This window comes from Rhamphochromis sp. 'chilingali' (genome assembly GCF_963969265.1).
Source record: "Rhamphochromis sp. 'chilingali' genome assembly, chromosome: 3".
NCBI lineage: Eukaryota > Metazoa > Chordata > Actinopteri > Cichliformes > Cichlidae > Rhamphochromis > Rhamphochromis sp. 'chilingali'.
The window spans coordinates 29771862-29799499 of NC_137931.1; the positions used below are offsets into that span (position 1 = coordinate 29771862).

At 38.0% G+C, this 27638-nt stretch overlaps 2 protein-coding genes across 10 annotated transcripts in view; both read left to right on the top strand.

Moving 5' to 3' along the window:
* mcf2l2 (MCF.2 cell line derived transforming sequence-like 2) overlaps positions 1-15709 on the top strand; it is a 113705-nt gene extending 97996 nt beyond the window's left edge. For 6 of the 7 annotated variants that reach the window (XM_080878610.1, XM_080878614.1, XM_080878611.1 and 3 more), the window contains 4 exons: positions 140-249; positions 2394-2509; positions 9297-9370; positions 11300-15709. In XM_080878610.1, coding sequence (XP_080734736.1) covers positions 140-249; positions 2394-2509; positions 9297-9370; positions 11300-11388 — 389 coding nt within the window. In that variant the 3' untranslated portion in view covers positions 11389-15709. The remainder of the gene's footprint in view (positions 1-139; positions 250-2393; positions 2510-9296; positions 9371-11299) is intronic. The other variant, XM_080878613.1, reaches the window with a different exon arrangement.
* A 6077-nt stretch (positions 15710-21786) lies between these two features.
* ect2 (epithelial cell transforming 2) overlaps positions 21787-27638 on the top strand; it is a 39736-nt gene continuing 33884 nt past the window's right edge. For 2 of the 3 annotated variants that reach the window (XM_080879153.1, XM_080879155.1), the window contains exons 1-3: positions 21788-22131; positions 22736-22877; positions 24615-24694. In XM_080879153.1, the coding sequence (XP_080735279.1) occupies positions 22745-22877; positions 24615-24694 (213 nt within the window). In that variant the 5' untranslated portion in view covers positions 21788-22131; positions 22736-22744. Of the gene's footprint in view, positions 22132-22719; positions 22878-24614; positions 24695-27638 lie in introns of all 3 variants that reach the window. The other variant, XM_080879154.1, reaches the window with a different exon arrangement.

Consider the following 27638-nt stretch of genomic DNA (forward strand, 5'->3'; position numbering starts at 1 on the left):
CGATGATGTAACCAATTATTTGACTGCACAGCAACATTACTTTCCCGAAGCGTCATCACCTGCCAAGATGCATATTAATGCCCTCCCTTGTTTATGAGTACATTTTTAATGGTAAATCATGTGTATTGATTCCCCTCAGGCTGGGCCCAGCGGCGTCTTCTTTCCATGGACACAGAGGACTTTGAGACGATTCCCTCCAGCGCAGAGGAATCCTCCAACTCTTCAGACGAGGAAGGCAACAATAAAAATGTAGGCAACATTTAAGTCTGCTGCCCACATCAGCTAAAAAATGTAAAGAAGTGAAGCTCAGATATGATTTGCTACATCACTGGATCATTTTGAAACTTTATTTAAGAGTGAAAGTTAGTAAAACGGAATGTTGCAAATGATTTTGTCCAGAATTGAAACCAGGTGTGACAATTTCAGCAACAATTAGCATTATTAAACTTTTGCCCGAGTGAGGAACGTAACTCAACTGCACTCATTCGACTCCAGCTGAGTCATGTCAGCTGTCAGATAAATCATGACATTTTATGATCATGAACCATCCCCCAACTGCTATACACTCATCTCTCATTGCCTCTTCACCCATTCTTCATTTTCCCTTCTTTTTCACTAAATCCCATTTCAATCCCCCTAAAGGAGGACCCCTCCACAGTTTAATTATTTCCCATGTTCTCCCTTCTTGTTAGCAGCAGGCACTGACCACTTGACATTTAGGAAATGAGGGGAAGATGAAAAAGGGGTAGGATTTTTAACTGCACGTGTCTGCCGAATATGGCAGCATTCCCACATCCATTATAATCTGTGTGACGTACACGCACGTGCACACTATCGACACGAGGGCTGAGCACGTTAGTGATGCAGGGAATGTAGCAGCTTAGAACATACATTTGTAGGACACTTTATTAGGTACTTAGCTAGATGTAGGATGGACTACATTTTCCCGTCAGAACTTCACAGTTGCTGCAAATTTGTCAGGTGCATGTCCATGATGTGAATCTCCCGTTCCATCATATCCCAAATGTGATCTGCTAGATTGAGATTTGGTAAATGTGGAGGCCATTTGAGTACAGTGAACTCATTGTCAGCTCACGTCATAAAAGCTCAGATGATCTGAACTTTTATGATGTGGTGTGTTATCCCGCTGGAAACAACCATCAGATGATGGGTAAACTGTGGTCATAAAGGGATGGACAAGATCAGCAACAGTACTCAGGTGGGCCGTTGCACTTAAATGATGCTTCTCAGCAGGTAATAATGGGGCCCAAAATGTGCCAAGAAATCAGCCCCCATTCCATTACACCACAACCACCAGCCTAAACTGTTGATACGTGGAACCATAATGTCTAAAGCATGGATCTTTCTGCTCAGGTCCTGCCATCCAAATGCTGTAGCACAAAATCAAGACTACTCAGATTTGGTGTTTTTCAGATCTTCTGTTGTCCATTTGTAAATTGCCTGTGTATATTGTAGTGTCAGTTTCCTGCCTTTAGTTGACAGTAGTAGTTTTCTGTTGCTGTAGCTCATCTATTTCGAAGTTCAGTGTGTTGTGTATTCAAACGAGCTCTTTTTCATACCTTGGTTGTAATAGTTATCTAACACACTGTTGCTTTCTTATCAGCTTAAAGCAGTCGGAGCATTCTCCTTTGACCTCTGACATTAACAAGGCACTTTCACCCAGAGAACTGCTGCTAACTGGATATTTCTCTCTTTTTCAGACCATTCTCTGTAAACCCTAGAGGAAGTTGTGTGATTAAAATCCCACTAGATCAGCAGTTTCTGAAATACCTAGACCACCCCGTTAACAACCATGCCACATTCAAAGCCGCCTAAATCACCTTTCTTTCCCATTCTGACACTTGGTCAGATCACATCATGTTGATCTTGTTTTGGGTTGCTGCCATGTGATTGGTATATTAGACAAGAGCATATCTGTGTTAACAAGCAGTTAAACAGATGTACTTGACAAAGTGGAGAGTATGTTTGCATCATGCAGTCAATCACAATTTAAATTGTGTTCATCTGCAACAACAACAACTAAATAATCCCACATGTGGATGCAACTCAGATAAGACAAAGAAAAAATTGGGACATTCAATCCCTGTGGTGTGCATGTACCTAAAGACCCTATAAATCTTATAATCATTAACTTATTTATTACTATCTAGTACTACAAGAATAGCAAAATAAATGAAGTCCAATGTCTTGTCATTGGTATATTTAAATTTAAATGCTTTTATCTGCTGTCTTTGTTTCATTTTGTAGGGTATTGTTTATTACTCAGCAGTTAGAGTAGAACAGTACCACAGTACAGTAGAACAACTTTAAGCAGTAGCTTAAAGTGTTGGGATTGGCTAAATGTTGAATTTGAAAACCATTTCTTTCTGCAGGGTGACAGCAGCCGTTTCCGAGTACAGCTAACATACGAGTCTCGTGATCCGCAAGACCTCTCTCTGGAGACAGGTGACCTCGTCCAGTTTGTGGAGGAAGCAAAGAATGGAAACTGGTATGTTTTTGTTTGCTGGCTGAACCACAGGATTATTTAGAATGTCCCCCCCCCCCCCCCCCCCCCCCACCCGCCATCCATTGATTGGCTGCTGTATACCCTCCACACAGCCCTCCCTTCAAGTTTTTAAATTTCTGTTTTTAAGATATTGTATTCCTAAATAAAACTGAGCAAACATTACAGGGAATTTTACAGCATATACCTTTAGGGCATTCATGTTGCAAAAAAAAAAAGAAATTGCTTGGAGAATGTTTAAATATTTGATTACTGAGGGACCTAAACAGTGATGTACAAAAAGTGTTGAAAGCAGTATTTTGCATAATTGTGTGGCAACACATTTTTAGGTAATTTATGAGGTGTGATCAAAAAGTTCTGGGAATGGGCCTCTCAGCAGGTGGCAAGCAAAGATTGTGTTGATGTGACTGGAAAACCTTTCAGAATATACTGTGCCAGCACACTATCACACTCTGGCAAGCACCAGTGTTCTGGTCAGTTTCTCCCTCAAGCGTTATGAGGGTACAGTAGAAGTCCATGTTGACAGCCTCAACCTGGAAGATTAATTCATGGTGCACAATCCAGTGAATGTCGCAAAAATAATGAGCGCTGCCTGCTCTCGGTCCTCACCCGAAACACTGCCTCAGGGCTTGGAAACTGTGGACTCTTCCATTGAAACCTCAGTTGTAACTGGAGACCCAGTTCTCATTACCAGTAATGAGCCTCCACACGAAATTCATGCAAGTTTGTAAGAAAAGTTAACATTGGGTTACTGCGTATGTTTGAGGATTGCAGTAAAACCACAGAGTGGAATTTGGCCAGTGCGAAGGATCAAATCCCTTATATAGATCCAAATGTGGCTTCCTTCAAAAGGGGCCAAATTTAAATAGGGTAGGTTTTGTTTGTTTTTTTTAAAGGCCAGTTATTGAAACCTTTTGTTCACACACAAAAAAGACTGCACATTGAGCTACAACACCTTCTCTGCAGCTCATAAAGACATGCCATACCCCCAAAACTCACACTTGGACACCTTAGACCAGATGTCCATCCCTTGTTGCTTAGAGCCTCTAATTTGATTGTTTAACCAACTTTTGAGAAACTACATTTTCAACCAGTTTCAGCAGAGGTGGACTGTTGGTTTCAAAAAAGTTCAGGCCTTAGCTTTTAAAAGTTAGTACCTGAGTCACGGACACCATGACATTCCCCAGCACCCTTATTAACCACCTCCAGTCGCTAGAAGCTTAGTTTATACTCTGTTTTCAACACAGACAGAAGACCTGATGGCCGAGCAGCCATTCTTAGTATATTTTCTTGAAGTCCATTTGAACTCCAGTGCCTGGGGCGCAGGCATAGTTTGTGCATTGTAATTTTAATTCTCTGTAGAAAAGTCAGTGCAGTCACAAAAAAGCCAGACAGGCAGACTGCATGCACAGACCCTCACACTTGTTGTCTGATGATTAAATTTAGGTCGTTTGGACATGAGCACAGCTAGGTGGACTTGTGGACATAGTATATACAGTATAATGTAGACTTCAAAAGGTATTTTCTGGGATAGCACAATAGGTCATACAGTAGAGGTATCAATGTTTCTCCAGAAATATATTGTTTGCCTCATTGCTATTTAGCCTGCACTAATCATCCAGCTATCAGTTCTTTAAAAATGGAACCATTCTGTGTCCTTTTATTCATGCATATCTGACACCAAAATCGTGTGCTTGATTGAAATAGTCTTTGTACCAACGGATTTCTATGGAGCTATTTTGTTAATTGTAATTGTGAAATTACCAGTCATTTCTGACAGTGTGTCTTTGTGTCACCCTCATCATTGTTTGTCTTTTGTCTGTTCAGAAAGCATCAGCACAAAGACCAGTAAGTGTTAAAAAAAAAAAAGAAAAAAGCTGTTAACAGCCTGGTGCAAAAGCTGTTCTGCGCAGTGGGAGTCTTTTGTAAAATAACCCATGAACTTGGGTACTTTTATGGCTTGAAGTTGGGCTATGGTTGCTTTGATTAACACTGAGCCTACCAGGTTTCATTATGTCTTTACAGCAGTAAGGTAATAGCAGTCTACTCAGCCTACAACATAGTGGATGAGTCCGACTACCATCACCATGGGAGTGACAACAGGCAGCAGCCACTTTATGGGCTGATAGCATTTGAAAGAGGGGAAAAGAGCAGAATCAGATAAGCTGAATCTATCCTTACTGACAAAGTACCAAGGAAAAAAGAAAATGAACCTTTCAGAAAGGCAATATTTCCATGCATAGCCCATGTGTTTGAGTGTATGACATTGAATTATTGTTATTGTTGATCTTGTGTATTTTTGCATAAGAATTTTGCAGTTCCACTGCTATCTGTAATCATTACCCACAGCACGGCTTCCCTGTTTAAAACTACCTTCAATTCAACCACATTAATCAAACAAGCTCAAGAGAGGAAATGAGACTTGTGCAACGGGATGCTTCTTTGCTGCCCTGTTCTATCTTCACAAGGATTAAAGGCTGAGAGTGACTCACAAGGAATTAAAATTTCATTGACTGTAACTTTATCCTGATGAAGCAGTAGGAACACAACAAAACGTGTGACTGTTGCTAAATCAAGGAAGGTTGCAGAAAACAATGGCTTCAGATTAATAATAAATCACTGTTTGATTCACCTCACCAACACCATCTTTGCTTTTGACCTGACAGGGAAGCAGCAGCTACTGCCTGCTTGGATGAGCAGCCTCTAGAAAGTGAGCTGAAAGAATGTTTTGAGCTCAAGCAAGCTCCTTGCATTAGAAAGTGATTAATAGTCTACGAGATAAAAGCTGAACTTGCTTTAAATATGCTCATTTTTCATCACCTCATGCATATTTCAGCCCTTAAAACAGTCTCCTGTCGACTCCATCTATGGATTTTTGCCGCTAAAAGGTCTCAGTCACTCATTCTCATCTCTGCTCTACGCTTGAGGAACATGAAGAATTCATAAGTTTTCTCTTTTCTTTGGTTCTATTGCTGTCATATAGAACACGACTGGCACAAAAAGGACTACTGCAGTGTCATATAAAACTCGATGTGTCCTGTATACTAATATATGTCCATTCATTTGTGTATGTCTTTGTTTACCTGGTGCACACTGTTTTTGTGTATTTAGATTGTCCACTGTGCATTTGTGTTGTTATGATTGTGTATGCACTGCTGAAGTCAGTTTTTCCAACAGGAACAGTACCATGCTTACTAACATACCCCCCACCCCCCACCCCGCCCCATGAGTGTCTTGCACCTTTCCAGATTTAGGCTTTCACTTCACGTCTGCACCACACGCAGTGTTCCTGTCCCTGTTCCTGTGGGTTTGTGTGGTATATTTGTCTAAAGGCTAGACAGCACACCCAGCCACACCCTGTCAACACTAATTTACATATGAGAGGAATAAACAGAGACGTACTTCACTCTAATGTGAAAGAGGAGAATCAAGAAACAGCTTCCCTACATCCTCTGTCAAATCTTCAGAACTGCCCATCCAGTGAAAGCCATTGGCACCATAATTCCAGATGGAATTAAAGTTTGTTGTCATACTAGCCTAAGGATTGCCATTCATGTCAGATTACACCTTCAGTGTGCACATATTCTTTTTAAAAACATTCATTAAGGCTTTACCTGGTTCACCTAATCATAATTTATTTGCAAAATTATGGTAAATATACCATAAGTAATATACATATTTCAGATTTCTAGTATGGTCTGTTAATATGACTAACTATATAGTAAGCTATGTTATGTGTCAGATAATAACTTTAAAAAAGCTCACAGGACTTGTAACCTTAAAAAGAAAGAAAATGGATTTTAGGCTCGTGTCTTAAGCAGATCTCCTGTCTCCACTGACAGTAATGCATGTTTTGGCCCAGGTGATGATAGTAGTGGGATGCATTGAATGCACAACAGTCATCTTTCTGTCTTGTAAACTGTGTGACCATCACGTTCATTTCAGTGTTTATAAAATGAAAGTTATTATCGATCTGTCTTGGTTTTTTCAATATTTGGCCTAATGACTCAGTTTTCCTGCAGGCAGAAAGCCAGTGCAAAGATAAACATAGTTTCCTTGCACAGGTTGTCATAGGAGCAAATAGGATACCTTGGAAACAATAGGTGAAGAGATGATTTTTTAAATATAAACCACATAAGCATAACCTGGTGGCCTGGCAGTGTTGCTAATGTCCAGTGCTGGATCTTTTTAATGCAACTGATCAACAACGGTAGTCTTCACATAAAATCTAAATCTTTATTGCAATTATACTAAAAATACAATGAAATGATATATGGTTCCATTCAGTGCAAAGAAAGCAACCTAACTATCTTAAACTTTCATTCTAAGAACAAAAAATTAAAAAGAAGACAATTTCTAATAAGTAAATATAGTATAAAAATATAAATAAATATATATGCTGATGTTTATGCATTTGTGCTTGAGTCATTATTGATTGCACAGGTTAGTAAGGCGGGCATACCCTTCAGTTTTCATTTATTGTTTATTACTTATTATTGCAACAGCCCTGTGATTTATGCTGTTTTTCAGTCTTTGTTTTAGCATTCTGAAGAATGCTAATAACACTGATGCTCATATTTAAACTACTGTCTCTAATTTGAGGGAGGCACATGTTTTTTGCAAGGCTGACACAGTAGCAGCTTCAATTATTATCTAATTTTTTTTTTTTGTAATAGGATGACAGAATTTGGTGTGAGGAAAGACAGGAGGGTAATGACTCACAACAATTATCAGGCCAGCCACAAAGCTCATCAATGAAAGCTCAGAAAGAGTCCTGATCACCATCAAACAACAGTAAACTGCATTTATTTTATGTTAAGACGCTACTTACTGTAAAGTTCCTACCTTGCCACCTTCAACACTAAATAAATCAAAAGATGTGTAGAAGTTTAACAATGTGAACCCTGCTTGTGGCCATGAAAAACATCAGCAAACACTACGCTGCAGCACATGAGTCAGTTTTGTTCCCTGACTGATACATTTCATTGCAGTTTGGCAGTGCTGATTGCTGAATCAATGCAAGCACAAATAATGTCTGGGGGAAAAGCTGTTATCCTTCATATTTATGTGCACCACAGACATATTAATGCTTGATGTTACTCATTCATAATACTCTTCCAACTTTCCTGTGCACTAACAGCATCCCAGTCTGCACACCCTGTATATCTTTCCTGAAGAGGTCGAAATAGTTTTTCTGCTTGTAAAGAAGTCCTGCACAGCGTGCCTGCAGGGACATTTAAAAGATCATTGCTACAAAATTTCACTTACACCATGCAAAAATAAGCCTTTGGTAAAAGTTACTAAGGTTCTGATATCTGGGATTAGTAGCAGTGAAAGTCATGATAAAAGGGGTGTGTTATTTTTTTATTTTTTTATTTTTTAGCTAACTTTATAAAAACGCTTGGTTGGCTAGTAGTAGTTCACTGTTTTTATGAGGACCCAAACAGTAAACGGTAAAAAATAAACACATTTAATGTTAATTTTGCAGGATTTATTCCCCTAAAAGGCCTTTATTGGTTCACTTTTTGTTTTTAGTTTGTGTAGCAGCTACCAAAAACTCAGTAAATGACTATAAATTCAGAAAAAGGTCAGTGTAACCCATGCAATAATTCATTTATTTAGTTTCGATATCATTCTTCTTATATATAGGGAGATTATTTTCCTTTGAATTGTATGGAGCTACCAAAAGGTCACAGTGGGATTTTTTTATTTTTTTATTTTTTTGCATTACCTCTCAATAACATTTGCTTTTCTTCTGACTCACAGAGAGAGACTGAGCTGTATGATTATACAGAAGCATGTATTATTTAGTAGGCCACCACTGGTTGTGACAGCTGCAAGAATCAGTGCACCCTCGGCTGTGGCTGCCCTGTACCACCGCATCTAGAACGAAAACACGATCTCTTACTGACTGCTGCTGAGAAAGTCTGTAGTTTCAGCTGTGACTGCAGAAGTGGAATGACACGGCTGTCGCAGTGATTGTATTTGTGTTCATTACTGTGCTATCGTTTTTATAATTATGGCTTAAATTCGTTTTTATTTAATAAGTGAAATAATATGCACCAAGGGCTGTGTGTTATGCTGGAGCTACTGTATACCTGAACTCTTGTGCTTCACATGGTATGACTGCAAATATATAATACTATGTATATTTTTAACTTTTTCTTTAAAAATAAGTAATGAATGCAAAATCATCAGGTGTCTCTCTGCACTCTGTGTTCTTTTGATCGGCACACTAGCTACACATATGGATTAAAAGGAACACAAGAATAATAAAAATGCTTCTGAAAGGGGCTGTGACCTTTCACAAGCTGAGCAGAATTGTATGCTTGCTGCTTTACAGGTATTTCATTTACAGTTTTTGACATTAATATAATATTTCAAATAACTTCCTGGCAGAGCCTAAAATAAACATTGGTGACATTTTGAAATCTATATTAAATAAAGTTCTAGCATCATTAGTCATGATTTTGTTTATGCTAAAACCTTCTTGTTCCCCTGTGCTGTCATACTTGGTCATTAATATGAACAGGCATTATCAGGATTCACTGAGAATTCACCATAACAGATAATTTCAGATTAACTTATGTGGTTAGTGGCTTTAATCCACAGACTTATTTTCCTGTAAAGTTATTATTTTTGTTTTTAACTTCCTTTGGTTCAGCAGTTTGCTTCTGGAAATGAATGACCTATAATAAAAAAGTATCGCTGCAATTACCTTACTCCTGTGTTTGAGTGAAGACCTTCCTCTCTATTGTGTTTCATGTCCTAGGCTAGTCAAGAACCTTTTAACAGAGAAGACAGGGTTGGTCCCATCCAGTATACTGCAAACAGCATCAGAAGGAGGTCACTCAATTCAGTAACAACACTGCAGCTTCTGACTAACCACTGGCAGCTTTGCTGTAACACACTCACTCACCACCCCCTCCATACCACCCATTAATCCCACTTCATCTGCTCCTCTCCTCACTCTCCGATGTTAGTTGCACCAAATTAACTGGGTGGTCCACCTGCTGTTGGAGAGGAAGGAGAAAAGGGATGAAGTGGAGGGGGATGGAAGAGTTTTGGCTTGAATGCAAATGCCACTGACTGAAGCACATTCATCTCTCTCTCTCTCTGTCTCTGTCTCTCTGATTGATGTTAGATAAAACTTCACTTGTTTTTTTGAATTGTCAATTTTAGGTAACTGATGTTTAGATTCAGACTTTGATACCATGAAATTAATAATTACCTGGGACATGGCAGACTATTTCCAGTTGCAACAATAAAGCTGTTACTGGCTTTCAATCAGGTGCTTTCACTCGTCAACTCTTTAGAGCAGTTAAATCAAGCTCTTTGTCATTTCTCCCACTTCGGGCAGGTGTGTAGAGTAGGTATACTTGACTAAGACCCCATAGAGGGAGGCTAGTTATGCTACTCCTGGGCAGATTCTGGGTGGAGCATAACTAAGTGAACATGAGCCAACCCAACTAGCATTAGCATGTTGCGGTTTTGCATAAAGTGGCTCCTGCTGCTAGTCATGCTCGCAGTATAGTTGTAATTTGAAGAATTAACCAGCTAGCTACTATAGCAGCTGGTTACAACTAGCACTGTTTCTGTCACAGATATCGTCTATATTCACTCAGCACACATTATTTTCTTTCCTGTATATCTATTCTTTCTTCCATCCCATTTACATTTGACAAATAAACAGAAATTTCTCACGGCATGCTCACGAGGTTTGTGGTGACACGCTTTGTTTGACTAAGATGTTTTTAGTTTATGACAAGAAATTAAGCCAAAGGAAAAACTACTAGAAATCTTATCATTTATATTTGCTTAAAATGCATTCAAATAGTTTCCATATACTTGCCAACATATTTTTAAGCTGACTATTAGTAACATTTTCTGGGCATTAACTATCAGATACATCCATGTAAATCGGTAGCGTGCTGCAAGTAGCATGAGGAGTTTTGTGATTAATATGATTAACACACCAGCTACACGTGATTTAATGTTAATTTATATTTGGGGAAATGCTTATGAGCTCCTCATACTTTATATCCACATAGAAAGGACTCTATACACAGCTTTAATATATTTCTATCTTTAACTTTGAGCACATATTGTTAATCTTAATACTGGGTTGATGAGATCAGGCATTCATAGACAAAGTGTATGCTTTTCCCACAGGATAGACCCTTCTATTTTTCCCCTCTCTCATTCTTTCCTCATCTCTGTCCTCTCTGTCCTTAATCCATCTCCCTACCATCTCAACGCTCCCATGCCGACTTGAAGGCTTGTCCTTGAAGTGTTTTTTTCTTTTTTTTGCTGTGGCCTTGCTTGTGTTGTTATGGTGTGTTCCCTCTTAAAAAGAACTACCTCTTCTGTCAGGTCACTTACCATCATCCTCTACTCCTTTTTATCATTTTCCTCTTTGTTTCTGTGTTTTTTCATACTTAAGGCAGACCCACTTCCATGCTCTAGCAGTTGACCTTCAGCATTTTAGTTAAGTGGAGCCCATTTACAAAAAGCTCTCTTCACCTGTCTGCACTGAGTGCCCTTATCTGCCTTCCCTATAATTTTCTATGCAACGAACTGGCTGATATTATTGCAGAGTCTGAATATTGCTCTATTATGTCTTCTTTTTTTAATGCTTGATTTTTTTGGGGGGTTCTTTTTTTATTGGAACTGCAGTCTGGGCTGTGCATCCTCATTCTTAAGTGCTGTTTGAATTTTGAATACTACATTTTGTAATGGCATCAACATTGACTTGATGCTTTCTTGTCTTTGCAGATATCTTCAGTGATCTGTGTACAGCAGCTCTCTCCGACTCTGAAAATGAAGCCAGTACATGGGGAGATGTGTCTCAGGACAGCAAATAAACATGGATGACCACTATAGTTCATTATATTTAACTACAAATATGGCTGATGACTATAACTGTAGGTTTTTTTTAACTGTAATTTCCTAAGCTGGACAATTCTAGGTTTTCTACTTGTAGCTCTTATTAAGGAATTTGCAAATATGGCCTGCTATTTGATTTTCAAATGTAGTTTTTTTAGAAAAAAGCCTGCCTGAATGCCACAGTAGGAAAGCCATATAAGGTTTTTAATTCAAGGAAGTGCCAGCATGTCTCTGTGGGGAACTGAAGCTTTCATGGATGCTGAACTGAAAGTTAAATCATTACTTTCTGTGGAGAATGCTGGATGCCTGGAAATGTAAAACCTTTTCTGACCTGGATAACCTTAGGGAAAGTGACAATTTCCATGTGCTGGTTGTAAGCAGGCTTTGGGGAGGCGGCCTGGTTTGCTGTTACCCTGCACTGAAGCAGAACTCTTTAAGATCAAATTCTTACACTGATGCCCAAATGTTTCAGCATTTCATGTTCAAAATATATATAATTAATTGCAAGTTGTTTTCTTTGGTTTTCTCAATCCTAGTGGAGCACGCACACGAATTATATCAAGTATAGAGTTGCTTCAGAGACTATTCTGACTACTCCTATGTTTTCACACTCGTACAGGTTTTCAACCACCATCATGTGTGTCCTTTGCATGTTTTCCCTGTGTTTGCGTGGGTTATCTCCGGATACTCCAGCTTCCTCCCACAGTCCAAAGACATGCAGTTAGTGAGGATAGGTTGACTGGCAACTTAAATTGCCCCTAGGTGTGGTTGCAGATGTGAATGTGAATGCAAATGGTTGTCTGTGTCTATGTGTTAGCCCTGCGACAGATTGGCCACCTGTCCAGGGTGTACCCTGCCTCCCGTCCTAAGACAGCTGGGATAGGCTCCAGCCCCCCTGCGACCTTGAAACGGATAAGCAGAAGAGAACGGATGGATGGAAACTTAAAAATCAAATATTACAAAACCGTCTTTGTCACTTTTAAGTTTGCTTTGTTAAGTTTCCGCAACCATTAGACATTAAGTAAATTTTCCAGACACCAAGCTACTTCTGAGTGTGTGGGAAGGGTCCATAGACCATGTAGATTGTTGCCGACATGGTTCATCTTTTGGCGGATTCTCCCATCAGTGACTGTTCTCACTCGGTTATGTAGTTTGCCTGAAATTATAACTTTAGGAATTGCTGGATTCGTTTTTTTTGTTTGTTTATTTCTTTGTTTTTCCATTTTACAATATTTAATGGCACTGAGGTCAGCTTAATTAATAAAGAAAAGTCTGATTCCCCCCCCCCCCCCCCCCCCCCCCGTGTATATAAATTCCTTGTGTATATTTAAATCTATTTAATAATAGGTCAGTGAATGGATCTGAATACTTTCTGAAGTAACTCTATTGTTTCAACTTCCCCACTGTCTGTTAGACTCACAAACAATGTGTGTAATTTGCCAAATACATGAGAAGTAAAACAATCATGTTTTCCATTTTATGCTCTATATAGCTTCAATGAATAGCACACAGAAGAAGTCAAAAGGCTTTTGATGGAGATGAAGCATTAATGTTTAAGGAAATGGAATTATCTCTACGATGTGTTGAGCTGCATGCCACCGAGATAAAGTAAGACTCATTTTTACATAATGAGATTTTCACTACCAATCTTGTTAAGAACATTTCACATTGATTCCCTGCATGCCAGCTGCTATTTAAAGACAGGACTTATGGTATTCATACATAGTTTCTGATTTGTGTGCATGCACCGTACAATAGCTAGAAAATGTGCTTTCTAAGCAATCTAATCCCAGATATGAGTTTCTGCAAGGGTGACTTCATGCCACTGTGAGAAAGCTCATTTTTAAATTGAGAACATTCCAAATATTGTATTAATTTACGCTCACAGATTCCCTATTGAGGAATTCTTTTATCTCTGTGTTTGTGTTGCCTTAACTAATTCGTAGAAGCATACTCACCGAGAAACCCAATTGATCATATTCCAACCTTGGAATTTATTGAAGGATTTCGTTTTTCTGCTGAATCCAAGCAATAGTTCAGCTTTGCAACATGTTATTGGATTCATGAGAGTTGTTTGAGGTCCAGCTGAAAGTGCTTACACCCGTGTTTTTGCTGCTGAGAAGTTAGCATTTGTTCCCACCTTCAGTTTTGTAGGTGAAATGCATTTCTCTGACAGATAGCACTCATGCCCTTTTTTCTCCCCAAAGTAAACTTCACTATGTTGTAGAAAAAGTCAGGGAAGTTTGTTTTTCTTTTTTCAGGGAAAATATTTTTAGTAAACAGCACCATTTTTTCTAAGGTTTCATAAGGTGTATAATGTTTTTTTGGTGTTGTTGTTCTTTTGGATCTGTAGACTGGACATAGGACTTGGTGAGGGCCACGGACGCATTTGACAAATGTAAACAAACATCAGTGTTAGCATAATTTTGAGGGATCCATTTTATGTATAACTGCTGTATTGCCGTACTCCATTACTCCCTCACAGGCTTTTCAACACTGTATTGCATTTCTACTGCTAGGATGAATTGTATAGACTAGTCACTGCGGAAGCAGAACTGTAGCTGCAGATAAATGGCATATTATATCACAGCAAGGATAATGCAACACAAACGCTGCCATTCTGTCAAATGCTGCTGGCATTTCACACATGTACATCATGTCCCTTGGTTTGATGCCTCTGTGAATCAGCCATAAAGATATTTGAGACTGAGAGATAACTGTCCTTTTCTAAACAAAGAACACATCTGGAAGTTAAAAATGGAAAGCCATAAGGGTGTACTCACACCAGGCACAGTTTCCTACTACCATGCCTGGGCACAATATCCCCATTTCCTCACTGCCCCATGGTCATGCTGCTCTTAGCAACCTGGTCCAGTTCATCTCAGTATTTCAACTCAACTCTTTCCTGCTCACTCTGTGCATCATTCACACACACTTTTGAAAACAACGTTTAAAGAGCATAATGAGGTTCGTGATTTAATGTAGCTTAAAAGCAATATTTTGGGAGTTATGAGAAACTGCCCCCTCACATGCCTTGCAGATTACCTTACATGGTGATTTTTGCATAAATGATGGAGTTCTTTCTTGGGTGTGGTTTAATGATCGCTCTAGGTGGAATCAAGTACTGATTAACATACTGCTTAATATAACTGATACTCTCATTTTACTTGCACATATTGATTTAAGGACTTGACTATGTTTGACAAAGGTTGTGGTTTAGATTAAATATACCTCTTCATTATCTGAAATCTATGCGTTTAAAAGAAAATGATGGTTACCTAGTGTGGTTAAACACGTGAAATGGTATTTGTAAGTATGTATTATATGTAAATAGTTTAGAGTAAATTCATCTCATAGTTGCCATATATCTATATCATTGTAGCACCAACAACAAAGGAATTTTGAATGTATGTGTGAACTGCCAGTGTCTTTGTCAAAAAGGCATCATTTGACATCCTCTGAATGAGAACTGGCTGGAAAACGACTTATTTGATTTTCATTTAGATGGTAAATCTTAGAAATGGAAACAAGAAAACCAAAAGATATCAAACAGCAAAGTCTTCATACAATACATGTTAGAACATAAGATTGAACCTTGTTACAAACCACAAGTAAGTAGCGTTGATCAGTCTTTGAAAAGACAAGTTTAAGATGAGCAGTGGATGGATAGATGCTTAGAAGGGTTCATGGGTGGATGAGAAGTGAATGGATACATGAGAATTCCAAAGGATGGATGAGAAAAATTGGCTTGACAGACTGCTGTGTGACGGGCGAGGCATGGATAGATTGTTGGTTAGAAGAGTGAATGGACAGATTTGACGACACTGTAAATGGGTTAGCATTTGCAAGAGAAAGCAAAACTAAAGTGAAGTTGATATGCTTTGATATTCTGATTATACAGAAATGCAGTCCTCTTGAATATGCTGTATATTTTGTTCATGCTATGTTTAAAATATATCTTTGCAATGAAAATATTTCTCTTTTACTGCCATATTTAAGCATATTATAGAATGTATCAAGTCTGTATATTGTATCTGTCATCTGATGTACATATTGCATTGCTTTGTTGTGATAATATGCATTTGCAATGTAAATTTTGTCACAGTTTCATTTCTTATTTCAAATATATTCGATTATTCCTAACTTAGGCTAGATTGTTTTACTTCTGCTAAAAAAAAAAGTTTCTACATGTGCAAGAAAAGTATATGCAAAGTCTTTTTATAAAACAGGATAATTTTACTGCTGGCATTTCACAGAGCAATCTCTATTTCAATATCTGTTGTATTAGGGTCTCCCCCCCCCCCCCCCCCCCCCCCCCCCCATTATTCATTAGAGAAACCATTTTCACCCAGTAAATTAATGTAATCTACCAAATAACACACAGCAACTTTGGTAAGCACAAACAGAAGGTTCCAATCTATAAAAGAAGTGGCTTTGTTTCTGAATGGCCTCAAAATACATTGTTTGCATCTGTCTTGGGAATAATAAAGATTGTGTTGAAAAGTCCACAGATTGCATTTACCCCACAATCAAAATGAGCAAACAAGTCGTTTTATTTCTTTATTTGATTTTATTTATTAATTTGGTGCCAAATCCCAACGATTGTCATCTCAAGTCACATATAGTTATATGAAGATCTCCCTCATGAGTAAGCAGTTAGAGGCAAAACTCCCACTTAAGAGGCAGAAACTTCCAACAGATCAAGGCTCAGGGAGGGCAGCCATCTGCCATGGCCAGGAAGGTTGAGAGGAATGAGAAGAGAGAAAAGAAGAGCACAGAGAGAACGTAAGCACCAGTTCCACTAATGTAACATTTTCCCAAACTAAAAACTATAGCAGGAAGTGCAGGGCTGGTCAATTGTTCCTGCTTTATAACTATAAATGTAGTAAAACATATCTTTTTAGCCCATGACACAAACTAAAATGCTGAGAAAATGTTACTTATAGTATATCATTAACATTAACGTGTCTGCAGCAAACTCATCATTCTTTTACAAACCTCTAAGAGGAAATCTTTCCCAGTCATCACTGATGTAATTGCAAGGTATCTATACATCCTTGACATTTTTTTATTGTCAGTTGTCAATGTAGATTCATCAGAGGAGTAAAACACATACATTCTACTTGTACTGTAACAGGAAATTTGCCGTGCCTGTAAAAGTAGTTGGATACAGCCTCTTTGTTATCGGTTGAACCGAAGATTGAACCCTGTAGACTAATAATTCAGCAAACATAAGCCCTGAGACTAAGAAAAAAAAAGGCACAGGGAGAATATAAAGGAGATGTGATTTCCAACACCTCACCATGTTCCCTATCTACCAGACAAGACTCGTGTGAAGAAAAGATGGGTGTTCAAACAAGATGTTATTAAAGTCTGTGCCAGCAGGCGGTGAATTCAGGGGCTGTCAGAGAAGAATCCTCTGCTTGTCATCGCAGCTTGTTTTATTTTGATTTAAAACTGTATTAAAATGATTTAAGGCTGTATTGAAATGAAAGGCAATTATTGCAAGTTGGGTTGTTAAAGAGAAAGACAAAGAGATAAAACAGGCAGTATCTTCACTCTTCACACATTAAAGTATGTGATGAAATACAAGCATCATGAAAAGCCCTGGTTTATTTCTATTCTGTTGTCAGTGATCGGTGGCTTCTCAGGTATGGTGGAGGGTTGGCATTGCATCATTATCATTCAAACTGAGTCTCTGATCCCCCTTCAAGAGGAAGAGAGCAGGCTATTAATGTTAGACTTGAAGCATAATGTATTCTCTCTGTATTTGACTGGTGTGAACTCTTTTTTTTCCTATTCACTACCCCTAGATGAAAACATAATTTAAAGAGATAAGATGAGTGTTTTAAAGTCTTAAATGCTCCAGATTGTCTTTCTGGCCTCAGACATTGACATGGAATTAAGTTAGGTTACCATTTTTATCAGAGTGCTCGCGGGTGTCTTCTAAAAACATGCATTATGCAAGAAACATAAAGAAAGAAACCAACTAAAGTGTGTATATTGCTTATATTTAACATTCAATATACATCTTGAACATAGTCTCGATCAATTCTTCTTATTAAAACTAATAAATCATTATCTGAATGCTTTCTAATTCCCAGTAATAGTTCATCTGCTTTTTAGTGCAAGTATCTAATAAGCCATTTAGCAGCTTGCTTAATTTAGGCATGTACACATGGTCGAAAAAAATGGCTGAAACTAAAGAGCAGCATCAGAACAGGGAGAAAAAGCCATGTAAGTGACTTTGATCGTGACATGGTCGTTGGTGCCAAACAGCTGGTGTGACCTACACAACTATCTCTAGGGTTCACAGAAAATATTCAATATTCTTAGAAATCAGAGGTGAATGATAAGGCTGCTTTGAGCTGACAAGAAAGCAACACAAATACTGTAACTGTTGCAACCAAGACATGCAGAAGAAGTTCTCTGGCTGCACAACAGAAGAGACAATTAGAAGACCGCACCATGTGACCCTCATGTCAGCTAAAAATTGGACAGTAAAGTTTGAAAAGATATTGCCTAGCCTGATGAGTCTTGATTTCTGCTACAACATTTGGATGGTAGACCTTGAATTTGACATAAACAAGATGACAGCATGGATCCATCCTGCATTGTATCAATGGTTTCACTTGTTGGTGGTGTGATGGTGTATGGCATATTTTCTTGGTACACAGCAACTGAGAATTTTTGAAATGCTAGATCCCACTTGAGTATTGTTGCTGACCATCCCCATCTATTTATGACTACAGTTTACTAATCCCCTGATGGCTGCTGCAAATGACCTCCACAATAACAAGATCGCATTCCAATAGAGCATCTTTGGGATGCGGACGAACATGGACGAAACTTTCTGATGAATGTTTCTAGCACCTTCTTGAATTCACAGACAACTCTGTGGATTCAAACAGTTCTGGCAAAAGAGGTTCTCACCCAGTACTAGCAAGGTGCACTTAATAAAGTGAATGTAGAAATCATAAATAAGAAAACTATCAGGAAAACATTTTTCTGTAAGTTTATGGTCTCGGCCTCTAGCTTCACATCTTCTTCAGTGCACTGTGATATTCATTTTTTAAATAATTGTCTATTTTGCATAAAGTGGTCTTCTGCTGTTATAGCCCACACACCTCTAGCTACAACATTTTTCCGTTTTTTGTTCACCACAATCCCAATAAGTAGTTACCTTTCTGTCACCTATACCAGCCTGGAAACCTCTGCTATCAACTATCCCTCCACAGAACTGCCACCCACAGATTTTTTTTTCCCCACAGGAGAACAGCGGTTTCAGAAACACTGAAAACAACCTGTCTGTCTGAATATGTAGGTGTGCGTTCATAATGAAGTACTTAGGTTGTGGGTTACAGAGCACTAAAGAGAGGGGACTGAGCTTGAACTTTAAAGGTTTGAGGAAGACAAAGCTGCATAGAAGAAGATAAGGTCCTGACAAAGCTTTGTTCTGTGGCGTGAACCTCCTGAGGGCTAAATACAGAAAGACAGAGACCGAATGTGTGTGCATCAGTTAGATGACTGCAGGAGTGGTTCGACAGCTCAGGAATGCGAAAAGCATACTAAGGCTCTCACAAAAGTCAAAGCAGTGGAAGAAAAACAAAGGAATTGCTGGAAGTCACTGTCTTCACTGTCTTCCAGACCAAGTGCTGCTAGCCAAAGGGCCACTGATGTGTGTGTGTGTGTGTGTGTGTGTGTGTGTGTGTGTGTGTGTGTGTGTGTGTGTGTGTGTGTGTGTGTGTGTGTGTGTGTGTGTGTGTGTGTGTGAGAGAGAGAGAGAGAGAAGGAGTCTGAACATTTCATTGGGAAAAATATAAAATAAATGTATTTAAATTTGTTTTCCAAGGGAAAGAAAGATGTGGTGCATAGTTCAAACAAAGTTCATTCATGTTAGTTATTGCTACTTTTTAAGAGGAATCGTATTGTGGTTATAAGTCACTGGAACAAATCCAATGTTATGCTAAAACAGCTAAGTAGTATATTGTGGCTGGAAACCCAAGCAAAGCAAAGCTAATTTGCAAAGTCTTTTGCTGTTAGTGAGTGTGCTCTTATCAATAATGAATCAGTAGTGGTTCAGGTTAGAGTTCCTCTCCTCACGTTGAAGAAATCCCTGAAAATCTAACTCATCAATTAGATTTTGTTTTTGATAAAAATGTTCATTTCATATGTTAAAGGATTTGGATGTAACTCTGTATCTTTGCACCCTTTAGTATGTGTGGATATAATATTAGCTCAATATTAGTTCTATAGGGTTCTACAGGCTTGTCCCTAGTTTATTATGTAGAAAACCTTGACTGTCTGGATCTGTATATTTGGGAGTGCAGTCGGCATAATTTCATTCCAAAGTGGAAATCCTCACAAATGACAGTTAATGCATATTTTGCTCCCAATATGTTTTAAAACAATGTGGATGTAAAGGTTAACAATTTAATTTCATTGGAGGTTTTTTAAAAGAAGGCCACCGGCAAAAGATAAATAAGTTATTTTTCTGCTGAGAAATGAGCGTTGTCCCCTTCAATGAAAAATGAAAGGGATATATAACATTCTTTGGGTACCATGTATGTCTGCATATACATATGCAGATACTATATCCATAGACAAGAGACACGATTTTTGTAACCAAAGCCTTTCTTCATTTCCATTTGTGGTCTGTTTGCTGTCTGAGTATAACTGACAAATTACATTTTCAGGCTTTGAGTGCCCGCAGGCAAATAGTCTGTGTGTAGAGCAAAGGAAGAAGACCGGCCAATATGCAATTTCAAAACCATCATTTATCATGACAATGATTTAGCTTTTCATCAGTTTTCTTCAACTTTACTTTCATCAACATTAAACTGTGGACAATGAATTATACTTGTATACTCGTTAGTCAAGATATGCGCTGGCTGTACCTAAGCCCCAAAATATTTGCTGTTGTCCCGAGTCATCAGATGAGAGTGGATGGGGTTGCAGATTTGGAACCATGTAGCACACAAAGCTACTTTCTGGAGGATTTACTAATTATTTTATTTTATTTTTTTTATCCTAAAAAACCCCATCATATTTTTAAAGGCCACTGGGAACACTTGAAAGTGCTAACACAACAACCACATCATTTCTATCAATGGAATGATCCACTTTCCTGTCTAATGGTCCTATAAGAGTTTCCTGAATCATTACTGCTATGAGTTTTGCTTTTTTCTGCTTAGCTAATGGCTCTTTTGTATCTTTTATAACCAGAGGAAGTAGTGTCAGATTACCCAGATAGTTCCTTCAGGTTGTCGGTGGTCTGTGTACTGTTGTCGAGACCCACAAAGATTAACCAAATATCCACACTATTTTGAGTATGGCTATATAAACCCCACAAACCCACATCCAAGGCAGTCCCAGAGGAGAGTTCTTTGGATTACCTTGGAATAATTATGAAAACAAGTTAACTCTTAAAATAATAATAGCTTAAAAAGTGTGACATGCTGCATATGATACTTATGTATAAAGCATAAAATAAATATGTTGGACTGTGCACTTATGAGGATGGATTTGTGTATTTGTGTGTGCATATGTATGAGCCTAACCTAAGGAGCTAAGGCATAGGGGTTAGTATTTTCCTGGGAAGAGTTCACTGTCAGTGTGAACACTTTTGCATTGCTTTTCTTTTTCTCTCTCTCTCATAATGGAGAGCAAGCAAAAGTGTGAAAGGAGAATTACAAACATTTCACACATATTTTATTACAGAGCTGGATTTTGATATAGGGTTATAGTCACCAGCATAAATGCAACAGGGTGTGTTGTTTTAGATCATTCTGCTATGTTAAGAATAAAATAGCAAAAATCCCCAAAACAAAACAGCAACAACAACAAAAGCATTTTCAGGACTGCACAGGAAACCAACAGCTGTGTAGGTATGCATGAACACATGAAATTAATGCATTTCACATTAAAATTTGTTGTCATTATTAGTGGGTTATGTTTAAACTGTTTAACTAATATTTGTAGGTCAGCAGTAGGCCTATCGCATGTCCCATGTACTGCTTTGGAATATTTTTTTAAAAAAATGCTGGAATAAATAATCAGGATCTGCAGAGAATTTTAAAAAAAATATTTTGGAAGCAACGGTTCAGGTTTATTTCTTAAATTAAAAACCAACACAACCTATGTGGAGAGAGAGCGAGAGAGAAAGAGACTTTGAACCTTCTTTTTTGTAAGCGATTCAGTTTCCCATGGAACCTGAATGTAACATCACTGGGTGTATGCAGAGTGCAGACTGTCTGCATACTGCTGTTGTGCGCATCGTTATTTGAATGAGCGGACCAATCAGGGGCCTCGCTGGACGGAAGCGTTCAGCTTCCTGTCACTCTTACCCAATCAGCGCGCTGTCCTGTTGTTTGCCTTGCTTTTTGAATTGAGCTGGAGCAGCACACTGACACCGTCTCTGTAATAGTGTCGAGTAGTTAGCTGTCAACAAATTGAAGTAGTCATTTTGGACTATTGTCATTTATAAAGACCAACATGCATTGATACTAGACCTGTGATTTTACGGAGCGATGTTACAGCTGTTTTAAAGAGCGTTTTGAACCGAAGAGGAATTGTGACGAGTTCTTAATTGTGTTGTTGACTTACTAGCTTGGTGGCTAGCTAGGTCAGCTAGAAAGCTTGTTAAATATTACTGATTCAGCGGCCAGTTGAGATTCATTAGCTAGTTTTTTTTTTTTTTTTAGAAGGCATCAAAACAGTCGGTAAGTCTGCATTTTTATTACTGTACTTTTTGAGAGGCGCCATGTTAAATATTAAACGTTAGTAGCGTAAATAGCTAACGTTAATTGAGCTAGCCCTTTTTTGGATATCATCTTCCTTTGAGTTGTTAGGCTTATTCTGCAGTAATTTGAACTATGCTATTTTTCTAGCTCATGGGTTTAAATTTAGATTTAAACGCAAGAGCTAGAAAAATGAAGCTTCTTTATAAAATATGTGTTTAACGGTGTGGGTTTGAAAGGGATTGTTGTCACGATACTTTTTGTCCTCTTGCAATAAACACTAACATTGGATTCTGTTTTTAATAATATTTCCTTAATTGCTTACAACTTTTATAAAGAAGAAGTTTCACTGTTAACAGCTTTTATGCCAGTTTTGTCCAAATATGTTGCATTGCCTAGAGTTGAACTTAACAAGCACTTCTAGTGTCTGAAATCGTGACAAGTTGTGCCACTTTCTTCAGTTGACATCTTTCTTCTTACTTTCCTAGTTGGTATACCTCTTTTCTCTAGCCTTTCTGCCTCGTTGTGTTGTCTCTCTGTGCCTCTGTTCTACCCTGTAACTTCTGAAAGTTTGGTGCCTCCTTAGGTTCCTGCCATGGCTGACAGCAGCATATTGACTTTAGGGACAGCTCGGAGTCTGTTGGTGGATTCTTCGGTCTATGATTCCAGGATTGCTGAAACCACCAAGGATCATGTATTTCTGGGCATGGGATGTGAAGATGGGGAAGGTCAGTGCATACTTTCTTTTTTTCTTCCTTGCCTAAATTTCTAAAACAGACTCTCAAAGTCAAAATGCAGCTAAGTGATCTTCAGTTTTTTCTCCAAATCAAGTCTTTGGTTACAACAAAGAAATCTTATAGTTAACATTATGCTGTAGAAAAACAAAGGCAAAAGTCACTAGTCCTAGAGACTTAATCTTGGATTTATTGATGCATTCACTTCACTCAGTTGTCACTTTAGTTTCAGCTAGTGTAACCATTTAAATACAACATCACTGAAAAAAAAATTGTACTGTTTAGTTCCCATGGAGTAGGTAAGATTTTCCCATTACCTGGACTTTGATCCTGTCAAAGGTTGGGTTTGTTTTTTTGCTCTTTAGTTTAGCCTACTTGATGACAAATGCATGGGCAAAATATTAAAATTACTTTTAAGTACTCAAAATTAATTTACAAGAGTCACAGTTTAAAATAACTAATGTTAAATGAACACCTCCTTAGCTGTTGTGTTATGCCTCAGGTACTGTGTGAAACTATTACTGTGTACACAGGGTAGTTCTGTTAAGTCTTAAACCTCCTATCCTCCTGTCCTATCCTCACATCTCTGTTTCTGTTTTTGAAAATTTGAGGAAAGACAGTTTTCAAGAAATCAGAAAATCTTTCCTCTAAACTACTCACTAAAGCAACATCTGTTTTTGATTGTCTTTATAAGGCATCCGTGTGCCAAACCACACCCGACGGTTATGCGAAAATAAGCGAAACTTGGCCTGGCCCACTCAGTACATTTGCCAGGGAACCTCAACATTACCTCAGGAGAGCAAGTGCTTATGTTTTTTATTTATTTAGTTCATTTTATTTTTTGTGGCTCATCTGTTCACATTTTTCCGTTTATTACAATTTACTCACCACTGTCAGCCTTTCACATCAAAGCAAACACCGAAAGTGGCTCCATTACTTCTGGTGTTTGGCATATCACCCAGTTTCTTTAACTTGGCACAAACAGTATGCATACTAAGGACATGCTTGAGGCGTGACTATGATATGTCAGTGTGGGAGCCTAGAGATTTCTAGATACAGAAGCAGATCTGGGCACTAATGGAGAATATTTCTATTCCAATGTTTTGTTTAGTTTTTTTTCTTTCCAGTACCACATGAAATTTAGGAGAAACTGTAGTGACTTAAGTACCCCAGTCACAAGTATAAATGGCTTAGGCACCATATTGATGCTGGTGATTGCAGTGAGCAATCCACCAGCCAGTGTATTGGTTTTAATAGAACCGGTTGTTCTTCCTCCAAAGTTACCTACTGACTCCTGAATTTTCCTAAAGGGATTCATTTGACTGTTAAATATGACTTTTTTTGAAAAGCTGCAATAATGAAAACTTGCAAATAATAATAATAAATGATTTCCTGGTTGATTTTTATTTATTTATTTATTTTTATATGGCTGGAGGTTGGGTACAGGTAACTGTCAGGGTTTGGATCAGACACTGATAATAAGCTGCAACTGAGTTCATTTTAGGCAACTGAGTTCATTTTAGGCTTGTTTGACTGTCACTCAAAATGAGAACGGAAGACAAAAACAACAACTTTTCTTCTCCCCAGAGACAACCTGCTGCCTTGATCAGTTGCTATCACATGGTTCCACATTCTGCTTTGTGTGTATGTGTGTGTGTGTTCAGTTGTTCTTGATTCTCCTTTCCATTTTCCTGTTGCTCACTCTGGCTCTATTCTGTTCATCTCTGTCAGATATGCTGCCAAAAGTGGAGACACGGGTTGTTCTGGTGGGAGAAGCAGGCAGAAATAGAGAGCTGGCCAAAGCACTGCAGGTACATCGTTTTCTCTCAACCTTACACTTCCACTGTGCATCTATTAAGGTTGCAGACCTCCATGATCTGAGCTGGTCAACATCACTGTTCTGTGTTTTTTAAAAAACAAACAAAAAAAGTAGGTCACAGGCCAATACACTGAATCCACTAGACTTTTGTCAATGTGTGGTGTTAGCTGAAATGTTTGGCAGAATGGCCTTGTAATTTATCCAAATATCAGATTTCTTAGATTAGAAAGTCTTCTGGTACAGCACAAATTGGAACATGATGGATGGGTCCTATAGAGGTCTTGAAAATGCAAATAATTGTGGCACCAGACTATACGCGTCTGTTTAATTAGATTTATTCTATGTAATTATGCACAAATCAAGAAACATGGCATGTCATTAACTGGTTCATATACTGCGTATTTACTGTGTAAATATACATTACAGTACTGTGTAACTGTAGCTGAGGGTGTTCTGACCACTTTTATCTATTAATGAATGACTTGTTGTCTTTTGTCTTCTATTTTAAAACTAGCGTAATATTGTTATTTGGGCTGAAACGATTTATTAAGCAGCCTTGTCCATAATGTTGTCATAATTTAATGTGGAACCAGGGTCTGTATACACACAGCGAAGAGCAAAGAAGCAAAGCTGTTAGGCGGTAACTCCGGTGGAGTTTTTCTAGTGCCCAAATGATAGCGCTTGTTTTTGTCATCCCTATTAATTACTGTGAAATCCTTCATTAAACCAACTGTTTAATAAACTCTAACATAAAGAAACGTGAACTTTGTAAATGCTCCAATCCATTGCCGTTTGTAGTTAAATTAGGCAGCTTGCTGAAGGCTGACAGCAGCCATGCAATTTTACATGGCAGAAATACCTGTAAGCAGAACAAAAAGGGGAGAGTCTAAAGGTGGGTGAACTAGATCATATTTATTTCAAGGATTTTATAACATTTTTCAGATAACGATATAAATCACAAATATGTAACATTTTCTATAAATTATGTGAATCTCGGGCAGCTCGACTTGAGGGAAGTGTTTCCAGCTGCGCGTAGTGTACCTGGAGTCGAGTGTTTTAACCGATGCATGAAACGATACATTTTTAGACATAAGTTGTAACAGCCGCCGTTTTCTTTGTGAGCATTTATTACACGGCGTGCTGCGGGGAAAAGCCTGCTCTAACGTTTGAGTCTAAGGTTTATTTTTTAGCACCTGGCGGCTCTTTTTTAATTCTCATCCGTAAATAATCTGCTCTTTCACGTGATTCAGTTTATTTTGAAAAGTCTCAACAGGATCTTGAGCTTTATTGTGAAAGGTTTATGTGGAACATAAACAAGCGGACACGCGATGGTGTTACCATCGTTGTTGCTAACCACAACGCATAAAACAGGCGCTTGTCCGTCAGTAGTGTGGTTATATTAAATATAAGAGAAAGGGAAAAAGAAGAAATAAATATAGCCACTACAGTGACCATCAAAAGGATGAAAAAATATTGCCATAAACAGTTTATTTTGCGACACCACGAAACAAACGATAGCGTAAAATGAGTAGTTTCGTCATCCGATATATATCGTTATATTGAACGTCAGTTTAATGTCTTGTTTCCAGCAGAACAAAAGTTTGCATCAAAGCACAGGGCAAATGTCAAAATGCTGATATGCTCAGTTTTAGTCACTGCAACCATCACATTCTCCTTTAAAGGCTTATAGACACAAACTCACATCAACACTAGCCAAATCTATTAAGAAGACAGAGTAAAGGTAATTTAAAAAAAAATAAAATCATTTTTTAACCCTTAGTTTAGGTTGCTTGTATGTCTTATTTTATTTTACTTTGACCTTGGACTGTCTTAGAGGTTATATATTTTTGCATTTAAGAAAATGTTTTCTTTAAAAACAAAATTCAATGTGGCTCATAAATGTAATTAAAGGGTTTACGTTTTTACCCCTCAGCTCTAAAAAGCTGATTTTGTACACAGGTAAACTTAAAAACCTTGCAAGTGTTAAAATGGAAACCAATAGCCAGTTAATTTAAAAAACAAAAAAAAACAAAACCCTGTGTATTTTCTCTTTTGAATGTTTATTATTGTTCACTAATTAGACAAAGGTATTTTTTTATCTAATTAATCAATGGAATAATCAATAGAATGCTCAATTGCTAAATGTCATATTAACTGACTGTTGCATTTGTTTAAAAAAAACAAAACATGATTCATTTTAGGACATTTTTGCAAGCAATGAATCATTAATGATAAAGAGGCAGTTGAGGAATAGGTTTTAATTGGTTTTAAACGCATTACCAGAGGCGTGTACTCTGATACAAGTTCATCATAGTTGGCTTTTCTTTGTGGATTCTGTGTATGTGACCTATGCAGAGTTGCTTGCGTGCTGTCCTCCATAAAACCAGCAGCGTGTTGCCTGATGACACTATGCAGTTGTAGAATAATTAGTTAAAAAGTCTGACTACAGGAAAGGGGGCAACAGTGGATTTCTTTACAAAGGATATATGTTTGGAGGGGCGTGGGGTGCTGGTGAAGTCAAAAACACGAAAAACATGGAGTGTAGGCGCAGTGGACGGTTTTATTGTTTTTAACACTCGGTTTCACTTTACTACTAAAAAAATGTTATTTACATGTTATGTCTTAAGCTTCTGCCATGGAAATCTGATCTTTGTTTAAATTGTAAGCTGTTTCCTCAGGAAAGAATCTTTGTTACACTTGGAGCACACTTTAAAAAAAAAAATTACTGAAAATGTATTGCTGCAAGTTGATTTCAAACGGTAACTGTGAACATAATCCAGTTAGACAAGGTTATGTTTTCATAAGTTGCCATGGTTATCTAGCTGGATACAAAGAGTTGCCTTCATGACCCTCAGTACTGTTTATTTAAGCTCAAAGTACATACCTGGCTTACCCATTCATTTTCATATACAACTCTGGGTGTGCACTCATTTAAA